This window comes from Chrysemys picta, chromosome 3 (genome assembly GCF_011386835.1).
Source record: "Chrysemys picta bellii isolate R12L10 chromosome 3, ASM1138683v2, whole genome shotgun sequence".
In the NCBI taxonomy this organism is placed as follows: Eukaryota; Metazoa; Chordata; order Testudines; family Emydidae; genus Chrysemys; species Chrysemys picta.
Window position 1 is genome coordinate 168,999,300 of NC_088793.1, and position 12,734 is coordinate 169,012,033.

The 12,734-nt window shown below is 51.5% G+C and overlaps 1 protein-coding gene across 1 annotated transcript; it reads left to right on the forward strand.

The window, feature by feature from the left end:
- Window positions 1–6,306: 6,306 nt before the first annotated feature.
- Window positions 6,307–8,589, forward strand: LOC135982507 (uncharacterized). Its single transcript, XM_065589511.1, has 2 exons — window positions 6,307–7,025; window positions 8,020–8,589. Exons 1-2 carry the CDS (start codon window positions 6,449–6,451, stop codon window positions 8,493–8,495), a joined length of 1,053 nt encoding a protein of 350 aa, XP_065445583.1. The 5' UTR covers window positions 6,307–6,448; the 3' UTR covers window positions 8,496–8,589.
- Window positions 8,590–12,734: the final 4,145 nt, after the last annotated feature.

Here is a 12,734-nt window from a genome sequence, read left to right on the forward strand (position 1 = left end):
AGGGCTTCCTGGCACGGGAGAGGAGCAAGCACCACCCTGTTCGTTTATATAGAACATTGCTGTGGTGGTGTTCGTCAGCACCAACACGTGCGCCCTGAAGATAGGCCTGGAACGCTTGGCATGCCAGACGAACCGCCCTCAGCTCCCTTACATTGATATGCAGCGATAGTTCTGCATGGGACTATAGGCCTTGGGTTCTGATATTGCCCAGATGCGCTCCCCAACTGAGCGCCGAGGTGTCCGTGACCAGCGATAGTGTAGGTTGGGGTTTGGCAAAGGTTATTCCCACATGGACCACTTGTGGCCGCAGCCATCAGCAGAGAGACTCAAGAATGTGAGGAGGGAGGGTAACTAATCTGTCCAGTGGGTCCCTGCTGAGCCTGTGCACTTGCGCCAACCATGCCTGGAGAGGCCGAAGGCGCAATCCGGCATACTGGACCATGTATGTGCAAGCCGCCATATGCCCCAGCAGTTTCGTGCATTTTCTGGTCGTCGTCATGGGGAATCGGTGAAGGTTCTCGATGTCCCTGAGTGCTTGGAAGCACGGCTCAGGCAGGAACGCCCTGGCTTGTGTCAGTCCTATGAATTCTATTCTGTGTTGGGGCTAGTGTGGATTTGGGCAAGTTCAATATTAGGCCCAGCCTGAGGAAGGTGGCCCGAGCCAGAGAGACACATACACTTCATGAATACCCAGGGGGCTGCCGAGAGCCCAAACGGGAGCATCCTGAACTGGTAGTGCTGGCCGCTGACTGCAAAGTCAAGAAATTGTGGGCCGGGATAACGGAGATATAAAAGTACACATCTTTCAAGTCGAGGGTGGCGTGCCAATCCCCCGGATCCAGGAAAGGAATGATGGAGGCCAGGGAGAACATGCAAAACTTCACTTTCTTTATGAATGTGTTGAGGTCTCGCAGATCCAGGATAGGCCGGAGCCCACTCTTGGCCTTGGGGATGAGGAAATAGCAGGAGTAGAACCCCTTGCCCCTGAACTCCTGAGGAACCTCCTCTATTGCCCCTAGAGCAAGGAGTGATTGTACCTCCTGCAGAAGTTGTTCGTGAGAAGGGTCCCTGAAGCGGTACAGGGAAGGGGGGTGGGAGGGAACAGAATTTAATAGAATATCCCATGTCCACTGTGCTCAGATCCCAGTAATCTGATGTGATCTGGGACCAAGCACGGTAGAAGTGGGCAGTCAATTCACAAAGAGGGGGTAAGGATCTGAGCTCAGTACTGGTGTTCCGTCAGGCGCATCTTCAAAAGTTTGGCTTCAGGCCAGGGGGCAGTTTCGAAGCACCCTGGCCTCGGCCTGAGGAGGACTGGCGGGCACCTCCTATTATTCCTGCCCGTCTTCTGGACGAGTCTCGCCTTGGGGGCCTGGAACAGAAGCGGGACGGGGGCTGAGGCTTAAATTGCTTTCTTTGGGGCTCAGGGGTGTGGATTCCCAAAGACTTGAGTCACCCGTGAGTCCTTAAGTCTGTGCAAGCGATTAGTCCGTATTTTGGGCAAACAAGCCCACACAGTCAAAGGGCAAGTCCTGGATAGTGTTCTGGACCTCTGGTGGTATACCCAACGCCTGCAGCCATGCGCTGTGTCTCATTGTAATGGCGGTGGCCATAGTCCGAGCCACCGAGTCTGCTGCATGTAACGCAGCCTGGAGGGAGGTTCTTGAGACCACCCTGCCCTCCTCTAGAAGTGCATTAAACTCCTTGCATGAGTCAGCCGGGAGCAATTCCTGAAACTTTGCTAATGCACTCCAGGAATTGAAAGCATAGCGGCTGAGTGCTGCTTGCTGGTTGGCCACTCAAAGCAGGAGTCCACTGGTCGAGTTAACCTTTCGGCCGAAAAGGTCCAGCTTCTTAGCGTCCTGTGACTTTGGAGCAGGACCTGGCTGGCCCTGTCACATCTTGTGATTTGCCGCATCGACCACTAGAGTCCCGGGTGGGGGGTGTGTGAAAAGGGGTTCATACCCTTTCTGTGGCACAAAATAACATCTCTTCACCCCTTTAGCAGTGGGTGGTATCGAGGCCAGGGTCTGCCAGAGCACCCTAGTAGTGTTCTGGATCGTTCTTATCGGAGCAAGGCCACCTTAGATGGACCCTTCGGGGCAAGGATGTCCACCATCGGGTCCGACTCCTCTGTGACCTCCACCTGGAGGTTTAGGTTTAGGGCCACCCTCCTGAGAAGGTCTTGGTGTCCATCGCCGGTAGACGTCTTGTCTGGCAAGGAGGAAGCCTGTGGAACTGGGTCTTCCTGACATTCTGGCTCCCTAGAGGCTGGGTCGGGTGCATAGGTCCCTCCCGTGACTGGAGGTGGCTCCAGTACAACTGGGTGGTGCTGAAGGCCCAGAATCCTTGTCCCGTACAGGGTCCTCTGGAGTCCTAGGGGTGTGGCATGCCACCGACATTGCTGAGGTGGGAGCACATGGTGTGGATGCCACTGATGCGGCCCTGGAGCCCTGACCCTGAGTCTGACGATAGACCCAAGGAGTTCAAAAGGGCCATTGTACTGTGCCGTGCGACTGGGGTGGCCAGGATACCACCGGTGCTAATGAGTCCACGACTCTGCGGTGCTGGGACTGCAAGCGGTACTGCTGTGTCGGGAGACCGAAGACTCAGCCTCCGACTCAGAAGAGTACTCTGAGCCCAACCATGGTGGGGGTGGAGCCTGACAGTGCCGGGGAGCAGTACTGTGGTGATGGGGAGCAGCGCTGTAACATTGTGGGCTTGCCCCAATGATGAACAGGCGGTGGTGCCGTGAAGGGTGCCGGAGGTGGTGCCACATGCGGCACCGTTATAGATGCCGCTGATGGTGCCTGAACTTGGGCCGACAGCTGGAGTGGTGCCGGAGCTTGCATCTGCTGGGCTGGAGACTGTGCCGTCATGGCAATAAGGTCCCGTGCTGCCTCGTAGGTATCCATCATGGAGGGAAGGTCGAGCTCTTCCTCCAAATCCTCCCGAGTCAGGGAGTCCACCGGCACCGGATTCGACAGACCTCTGGTTGGGGCCGGAGTCAATGGTGCCAGGTCTTGAGGGCCAGGCCATGGGTGTCCCGCCATGGGACGCACCCCGCTGGAATCCCCTCACGGCTTCTGTGACAATGCGGTTCTGGCGGAACCCAACTGAGAGTGCCAACTCAGGACAAATTGCTCAAATAGGGCAGTTACAGCCCAAGGCTGGGGTTTTTTCCACCTCTAAGGCAAACCACCAGCCAGACTAAGAGGACTTCAGTCTCACCCCACTGGCTAACTGCAAGTCTCACAAGCAATCTCCTTAGATACTCCAGTTTCCCAGTATTACCACCAGTACCACTCGTTATGGGGGCAAATGGTTATGAAAACCAATACCCCAGTAAAAGAAAAAGGTTCTCCTGATCCCAAAGGACCAAGCCCCAGACCCAGGTCAATATACAAATCAGATCTTACCCACAAATCACGCTGTCGCCGATCCTTTAGAATCTAAAATCTAAAGGTTTATTCATAAAAGGAAAAAGATAGAGATGAGAGTTAGAATTGGTTAAATGGAATCAATTACATACAGTAATGGCAAAGTTCTTGGTTCAGGCTTGCAGCAGCGATGGAATAAACTGCAGGTTCAAATCAAGTCTCTGGAATACATCCCCCGCTGGGATGGGTCCTCAGTCCTTTGTTCAAAGCTTCAGCTTGTAGCAAAGTTCCTCCAGAGGTAAGAAGCAGGATTGAAGACAAGATGGAGATCAGGCATCAGCCTTATATAGTCTTTTCCAGGTGTAAGATTACCTCTTTGTTCTTACTGTGGAAAATTACAGCAACATGGAGTCTGGAGTCACCCCATTTGACCCCCTTTATACAAGATTTGTGTGCCACTACAGGACCTTGGTTGCAACAATGATCTATATGGTCCCAGTTTATGTCAATAACGTCACAGCTTCTTAACAGGGGAATGATCCGTGTATGCCTTGTTTTTCTTATGCAGCACTGGGGACTGTGAGCGGTGCCACCTACTAGAGCTGGCCATACGAGCCGGGGAGTGGTGCCGATGCTCCTTGGAGGAGTGCTTCCTCGGTGTCGGGGCATCCTGCACCGATGATGCTAGTGCCGTTTCCAGTACCGGCTGAGGGCTGACTCCATCAGGAGGAGCTTTAAACGATAGTCCTGCTCTCTTTTAGTCCTGGGTCTAAAGCGCCTGCAAATTGGGCACTTGTCTGATGATTTCCTCCTAGGCACTTAAGACCAGCAGCGTGCGGATCGCCTCTGGGCATAGGTTTCGCATACCTCTCACACGCCTTAAACGCCTGTGACCAAGGCATGCCACGGTGCCTGGGGAAAACTGTGGGGGGGAGCCCCGCAAAGTAAGCTTAACTAACTATAAACTACTATACAACTACTGTGACTACAACTCAGTTAAACTATAAATAAGAAAAGGGAACCACTAGGTAGCCACTTGTGAATGCAAGAGACTGAGCTGCTCCAATGACTGTCACTGGTGGTAACAAGGAACTGAGCAGGCGGTGGGTTGGCAGGAAGCTATATACACCGCCATGAAGGTGCCACTCCAGGGGTCTCCACAGCTGACCCGACGATCATGCACGCGGTGCACACACACCCCTATTGGAATGGACATGAGCAACACAATTCGAAGGACAAGTTACGAGAGGTAGGTAACTATTTTTTACTAGGATCTGTCTGTTTTTCCCCTAACCTTGACCCATTCTGTACCTCCAACCTGTTTATCCTAGCCCCATTCTCCACTCCTCAAGCTTTTAATCTCAGTCTGTCTCCTTGCCCAGATGTTCTTAGTCTTACACTCTGGCCTCTCTCTCCTGCTTGCTCCCAGTCTTGGTTCCCCACCCTCCCAAATGGCTTCTCATCTAATCTAGCTCTCCCTTCTTCAGTTGGAACTGAAAACAAGGTCTTATAATGGAAAGTGTCTGGCTACCTTAACTGTAGGCTACCAGTTTTGCCTATAGCACATTCATTCACCTTATTGAAAAGACTATATATTCTATTATAAAGCAACAGAGGGTCCTGTGGCACCTTTAAGACTAACAGAAGTATTGGGAGCATAAGCTTTCATGGGTAAGAACCTCACTTCTTGCATCTGAAGAAGTGAGGTTCTTACCCACGAAAGCTTATGCTCCCAATACTTCTGTTAGTCTTAAAGGTGCCACAGGACCCTCTGTTGCTTTTTACAGATTCAGACTAACACGGCTACCCCTCTGATAATTATTCTATTATACTAATTCCTACAGCTATTTCCATTCAGGTTCCCTTCCCAACCAGAAAGGCTAGAACCATTTTTAAATGAAAGCTTAGATTCTGTAAAACAATTGTATATCCCCAGAAAAAAGTTTCACAATCCCTCTGGAGGACAGTGGCCCAAAGGTTGAGAACCACTGCCTAGAGCAGTGTTGGGCAAACTACGGCCCGTGGGCCACATCCAGCCCGTGGGACCATCCTGCTGGGGTTTTGAGCTCCCGGCCGGGAGGCTAGCCCCTGGCCCCTCCCTTGCTGTCCTCCCTCCCTCGCAGCCTCAGCTCGCCGTACAACCAGTGCTTTGGGTGGCGGGCCTGCTGGCTCCGGCCAGGCTTTGAGTGGCATGGTCGGAGCGGGGCAAGGGGTTGGATAGGCATGGAGTCCTGGGGGGCCTGTCAGGGGGTGTGGATGGGGTTGGGATAGGGAGCAGGGGCTGGTTGGATGGGGGTGGAGTACTGGGGGAGCGATTAGGGGTGGGGGTTCCAGGAGGGGGCAGTCAGGGGACAAGGAGCAGGGGGGTTGGATGGGTCAAGGGTTCTGAGGGGGGCAGTCAGGGGGCGGGGGCCAGGCTTTGGGGAGGCACAGCCTTCCGTACTCAGCCCTCCATATAGTTTGGGAACCCCATATGGCCCTCAGGCCAAAATGTTTGCCCACCCCTGGCCTAGAGAATCTGATCTCAGTAGACTAACTCCCCCACCCCTCCCAAAAGTCCTTTGTCTCTGTACTTACATTAGGTAGATAAAATATCAGTAGTTTTGTCTTTTTCATGTTCTATTTATTTTTGTGTCCTAAAGACCTAGTGTCTGTTTGGTTTTAGTTAATAAGGCCTGGTCTACACTAGGCGTTTATGTCGAAGTTAGCGCCGTTAAATCGAATTAACCCTGCACCCGTCCACACTGCGATGCTATTTAGTTCGACATAGAGGTCTCTTTAATTCGACTTCTGTACTCCTCCCCGACGAGGGGAGTAGCGCTAAATTCGACATGGCCATGTCGAATTAGGCTAGGTGTGGATGGAAATCGACGCTAATAGCTCCGGGAGCTATCCCACAGTGCACCACTCTGTTGACGCTCTGGACAGCAGTGCGAGCTCGGATGCTCTGACCAGCCACACAGGAAAAGCCCCGGGAAAATTTGAATTTGAATTCCTTTTCCTGTCTGGCCAGTTTGAATCTCATTTCCTGTCTGGACATCGTGGCGAGCACAGCAGCACTGGCAACGATGCAGAGCTCTCCAGCAGTGATGGCCATGCAGTCTGTGAATAGAAAGAGAGCCCCAGCATGGACTGATCGTGAAGTCTTGGATCTCATCGCTGTGTGGGGCGATGAGTCCGTGCTTTCCGAGCTGCGATCCAAAAGAAGGAATGCAAAGATCTACGAGAAGATCTCTAAAGACATGGCAGAGAGAGGATACAGCCGGGATGCAACGCAGTGCCGCGTGAAAATCAAGGAGCTGAGACAAGGCTACCAGAAGACCAAAGAGGCAAACGGACGCTCCGGATCCCATCCCCAGACATCCCGTTTCTACGAGGCACTGCATTCCATCCTCGGTGCTGCCGCCACCACTACCCCACCAGTGACCGTGGACTCTGAGGATGGGATACTGTCCACGGCCGGTTCCTCAGACATGTTAGGGGACGGGGAAGATGAGGAAGGAGATGAGGAGGGCGAGGCAGTTGGCAGCTCTCACAACGCTGATTTCCCCGACAGCCAGGATCTCTTCATCACCCTTACAGAGATCCCCTACGAAGCGTCCCCAGCCATTACCCCGGACACAGAATCTGGTGAAGGATCAGCCAGTAAGTGTTGTAAACATCTAAACATTTATTTTTAACAAAACAGGAATATTAACAATTAAAAGAATGGGTTGTTCATGATTAGTGTGCCCTAGGCGCTTAACGGTTTAGTAAGGGGCAGTGCAAGTTTTGAAAAGAAATCTAGCAATGTCCGGTTTTCAGTGATTGTCCTGCACAAGCCGCTCTACTGTGTATTCCCTGCTACTGCAGCTACAGTAAAATGCGGTCTATATGTGCGGGGATAGAGCAGTAATCCTCCTGGGACATCTCGATGAAGCTCTCCTGGAGGTAACTTGAAAGCCGTTGCATGAGGTTCTTGGGGAGAGCGGCCTTATTGGGTCCTCCGAAGTACGACACGTTGCCGCGCCACGAGATTATCAGGTACTCGGGGATCATTGCTCTGCACAGCAGGGCGGCATACGGCCCTGGTCTTTGGAGGCTTTCCCGGAGCATTCTCTCTTTGTCGCTCTCGGAGATCCTCATCAGGGTGATGTCGGCCATGGTGACCTGCTTTTAATTAGGTAGGGGAATGTTAGTGTTGGGACTGCTTTCCCGTTCCTTTACAGAACTGTCACCGCTGGTTTGCAGCCACGCGGTGGAGGCGGGAGAGGGGCAGCCGAAAGGGATCGTTCCCGGGGACAGCCGCGAGGGGGTGGGACAGGGGCAGAGTTCCCGCTTGCCGGATTGCTGGCAGCAGGGACTGACATTGATTTAAATGTGAAATGAGGCCAGTGGTAATATAAAAGTTTTAAACTGCCACAAGTGTACGGCTTACCATGTCTGCCTGCAACAGAAATTCCGTTGTGCTGCCTCGCTTCTCAAATGTGCTGTTCAAGACCCCAGGCACAGAATGCGAAGGCCGAGAATTCGACCTTGTGCTGAGTGCGCATGTGAAAGGTGCTGTGCATGGTCTTGTTCACAGAGAAAGACTATGTTCTTTGTTCACAACTACATTTATCTTTCAGAGGAATTCACTCCCTTTTTCCCATTTCCACAGCCCCGTCTGCGACTGTCTCACAACCTAGCCTGGAATCACACTCCCAGAGGCTAGCGCGGATTAGGCGTAGGAAGAAGAGGACACGGGAGGACATGTTCTCTGAGCTTATGGCCTCTTCCCAAGCCCAGGCAGCACAGCAGACCCAGTGGCGGGAGAACTTGACCCGAATGCACCAAGCCAACATGGATCGGGAGGAGAGGTGGCGGCAGGAAGACCAGCAGGCGACTCTAACGCTGCTTGGACTACTGAGGGAGCAAACGGACACACTCCGGCGCCTTGTGGATGTTCTGCAGGAACGGAGGCAGGAGGACAGAGCCCCGCTGCAGTCCATCTCTAACCACCCTCCCCCGCCACCAAGTCCCATACCCACCTCACCCAAAGTGCAAAGAAGGAGAGGCGGCAGAGTCCCTGCTAACTCTCACTCCACCCCTGCAGAGAGCTCTAGTAGCAGAAGGCTCTCATTTCCCAAAATTTGAAAAGTTCTTTCCTTCCCGCCTGACACAAGCCCACGTCCAAGTTTCACCTCCCAATGCCATGTGTAGTTGATAATAAAAAATTCGTTTCTGTTAACTACTGTTTCAATCATGTTCTTTTGGAGGAGGAGGGGAAAGGGGGTTGGAAATTGGACAGGACAGTCTCCTTTGGCAGGGTACATAGTCGGGGGCAGGCACAGCAGCAGGGCACATACACAGTGCAGTGATGCAGTGACTAGTTGCCCCGGTTAGTCTGGGAGGTTGTTTTGATGTAATGTTGGGGGGGGTGGGTTGCTCTGTGACTTTGTGGCGGGGGAGGGCAGTTACAGATCTTAAGCGCCGGTCCTTAGACAGGATCACAGAGCCACACAGCATGGGATCTGTAACCGTCCTCCCCCTGCCACAAAGTCAAATAGACCTCCCATACACACAGTCCCGATCAGGAGGGGTGACAGGCTCCGTTGAAACAAGCATCCCACCGCAGCGGAGCCTGTCAATCCTTGAGTTTAGAAGCTGCATTCGCATCACAACACTAGACCCGCCCCGCACCACAGTCTGCGTCCCAGTTTTAAAAAATTCCCGCTAAAACAGTATTAAAGAAAACGGTGTGCTTTAACAAAGTAGAACTATTTTTATTTCGACACGTGTGTTGGAGGGGGGGTGAAGGGGGTATGTAACTGGATAGGATAGTCAACATTACCTGGGTAAAGAAACGGGGGCAGGTTTAGCTTCTCAGTACACAAACTATAAAATCACAGGTTACCCTGCTCACTCAGGAACTTTGCTTTCAAAGCCTCCCGGATGCACAGCGCTTCCCGCTGGTCTCTTCTAATCGCCCGGCTGTCTGGCTGTGAGTAATCACCAGCCAGGCTATTTTCCTCAACCTCCCACCCCGCCATAAAGGTCTCCCCCTTGCTCTCACAGAGATTGTGGAGCACACAGCAAGCTGCTATAACAATGGGGATATTGGTTTCGCTGAGATCACAGCGAGTCAGTAAGCTTCTCCATCTCCCCTTGAGACGGCCAAAAGCACACTCCACCACCATTCTGCACTTGCTCAGCCGGTAGTTGAAGAGTTCTTTTTCAGTGTCCAGGGCGCCAGTATAGGGCTTCATGAGCCAGGGCATTAGCGGGTAGGCTGGGTCCCCGAGGATGACTATAGGCATCTCCACATCCCCAACAGTTATTTTGTGGTCCGGGAAGTAAATACCTTGTTGCAGCCGTCTAAACAGACCAGAGTTCCTGAAAACACGAGCGTCATGAACCTTGCCCGGCCATCCCACGTAGATGTTGGTAAAACGTCCCCTGTGGTCCACCAGTGCTTGCAGCACCATGGAAAAGTATCCCTTTCGGTTAATGTACTGGGTGGCCTGGTGGTCCGGTGCCAGGATAGGGATGTGAGTTCCATCTATGGCCCCACCGCAGTTTGGGAATCCCATCGCTGCGAAGCCATCTATGATCGCCTCCACGTTTCCCAGGGTCACTACCTTTGGCAGCAGTACATCAACGATTGCCTTCGCTACTTGCATCACAACAACCCCCACGGTAGATTTGCCCACCCCAAACTGGTTCGCGACTGACCGGTAGCTGTCTGGCGTTGCAAGCTTCCACAGGGCTATGGCCACTCGCTTCTGTACACTCAGTGCAGCTCGCAACCGGGTGTCACTGCGCTTCAGGGCAGGGGACAGCAACTCACAAAGTTCCAGGAAAGTTCCCTTCCGCATGCGAAAGTTTCGCAGCCACTGGGATTCATCCCAGACCTGCAGCACTATGCGGTCCCACCACTCAGTGCTTGTCTCCCGTGCCCAGAATCGCCGTTCCACGGCATCAACATGACCCATTGCCACTGTGATGTCCTCGGCGCTGGGTCGCCTGCTTTCTGACAGGTCTGTGCTACTCTCAGACTTCAGGACATCACCGCGGTGCCGTAGCCTCCTTGCCTGACTTTTCTGCATCTGCCTCAGGGAAACCTTTATGATAAGCTGCGAGACGTTGAGAGCGGCCACAACTGCAGCGATGGTCGCAGCGGGCTCCATGCTCGGAGTACAGTGGCGTCCGCGCTGTCAATGACTGGAAAAGCGCGCGAACTGTTTTCCCGCCGGCGCTTTCAGGGAGGGAGGGCGGGAGTGATGGACGGATGACGACAGTTTCCCAAAAGCACCCTCGACTCATTTTGTTACCCAGAAGGCATTGCCGGCTACACCCAGAATTCCAATGGGCAGAGGGGACTGCGGGAACTGTGGGATAGCTGACCACAGTGCACCGCTTCGAATGTCGACGCTATCACCGTTAGTGTGGACGCACAAAGTCGAATTACTGTCCTTAGTGTGGACACACACGTTCGACTTTGCAATATCGATTACAAAAATTCGATGCAAGTAAAATCGAACTACTCTCGTAGTGTAGACAAGGCCTAAGAGATTAAAAGATCCCACCTTTATTCTAGATGTATTCCTGACAGCTGAACAGATGACAGAAAAAACATACATTTCAAACAGATTTGTTGATAATGAGTTTGATGTGAATATCCTGAGTAGCTAGCAAAATCAAGGCCATTCAGTAAATGAAGCTTTGTGGCTGGCACAGTGTGCTTTATTGACACACTAATTTAATTGTTTGATTTCCCTCCATCTTAGCTCTTTTTCTACTAAGAGCGCTACAGCAGAACTTCCCCCAAACTATCTCCCCACAGCGCCTGTTGCCTGTGTTTAGCAGAGTAGTAGGGGTTGGAATCTGTGTTGTTTCCCATCACTCAGCTAGGAATGGAAGGAACATAGAATGTACTTGAGGGCTAAAGTTATTGAGCTCTTCCTGTCTGACAGCTCTTTTAAGAGGTCACATATAAAGAAAAAAGACTGTGCCCTGAAAGTTACATTACTTTCCTCCCCCTGAAAATGGCCAATGAGATCAGAGCCCTCCCCGCCATACAATTGAGTAAGGTTCTCCTTTTTCCCAACACACAGTGGGTTGTGGCAGAAAAGGAGTCTGCTCATAGAGAAAGGAGTGTGTTTGTACACTACACTCTAGTGACTGTAGGGGTCCAAAAGTCCTCCTTCCTTCCACTTACTTACTTCTGTTTTTAAAGCACAGCCCCTCAGTTGAATCTCTTGCTAGGTGTTACAATAAAGGCTGTGTGATTTTAAATAACTTGAGGTTGGTGAGATGAATAGTTGCAAGAGTCACATGGTGTGCAGAGCTCCTCGTGCTTTTTACATCTACTCTGCTGAAGCAGATTGACCTTTCCCTGGCAGGGGACTGGGTTTGTCCGCTAGTAGCTCTCTAGTGCTTCTAGAACCCCCATGATCTATTAATACACTTTCTTCTGACTGACAGGTACCTCACTATTCTAATCTTGGGCCCAAGTAGAATGCTAAATTTCACGGTGGGCCTGTGAGCAAAAAGATGAGGCCAGCCAACTATTGTTTAGGTGTGATGTAAACAATCATTTGCTGCTAGAAGAAGCTAGCTCATTATCCCATTGGGCCACTAAGGCCTCAAGAATTTACTTCCTACTATAACCTATTTGAGCTCCATAAAACATTTTGTTGCCTTAAATGTTCCCTGCCAGCTTGTAAGTAGAAACAAAATATAGGTAACTGTTTTTGAACTGATAACAAGAGCAGGCTTATCCTGGACACAATTAACCAGTATCAAAAGCTTGCTAATCTCCCTCTTCTTAGAGCCTTCTTTCAATTCACTGCAGCCCCCACCATTCCATCTCCTCCAAACCACACACAAAAAAAAACCTTCTATTCTAAAGGACCATTATTATGGCTAGAACTGCTGGGTAATAGCAGTTTCACTCAGCAGCTGTTGATCCCAGGGAGCAAATTGTTTAAAAAAACGCTTATGGGGTATTTGTGGTTTCAAGAAATTTCAATATTGGGTTTCATTCCAAATTAGAACAAAAAGATTAAAAATGCCAATTTCTCAAACTTGGAAAGCCTCAGTTTTGGCCAGCTCTGCTAGTAGTCACTCCCCACAGCAGTTCTTGTGGCTCCTTCATACCCTTCCTTCTGTTGCTGCACCCCAGCAGTCCAGGTCCCAGCTCCACTCCTGTAGGCCTGCTGAAGTGTAGAGTAAGTTATTTACCAGCTCTCTCTGGCTGTAGAAGAGAAGGGAATCCAACTAAGTCTGCATTGTAGGCTAATGTGCTAATCATTCACCCACTTCTTCAGGAAGCCCTCTCAAGCTCCATGGAAGAAAAGGGGGGGAAAGGATGAGCTTCCACATAGAACTGAC

Excerpts from the sequence above, each read along its gene's own strand:
- LOC135982507 (XM_065589511.1), top strand. The coding sequence starts at position 6,449 with ATGCAGAGCTCTCCAGCAGTGATGGCCATGCAGTCTGTGAATAGAAAG. Across the intron at positions 7,026-8,019 it reads ATCTGGTGAAGGATCAGCCA|CCCCGTCTGCGACTGTCTCA; the intron begins GTAAGTGTTGTA and ends CCATTTCCACAG.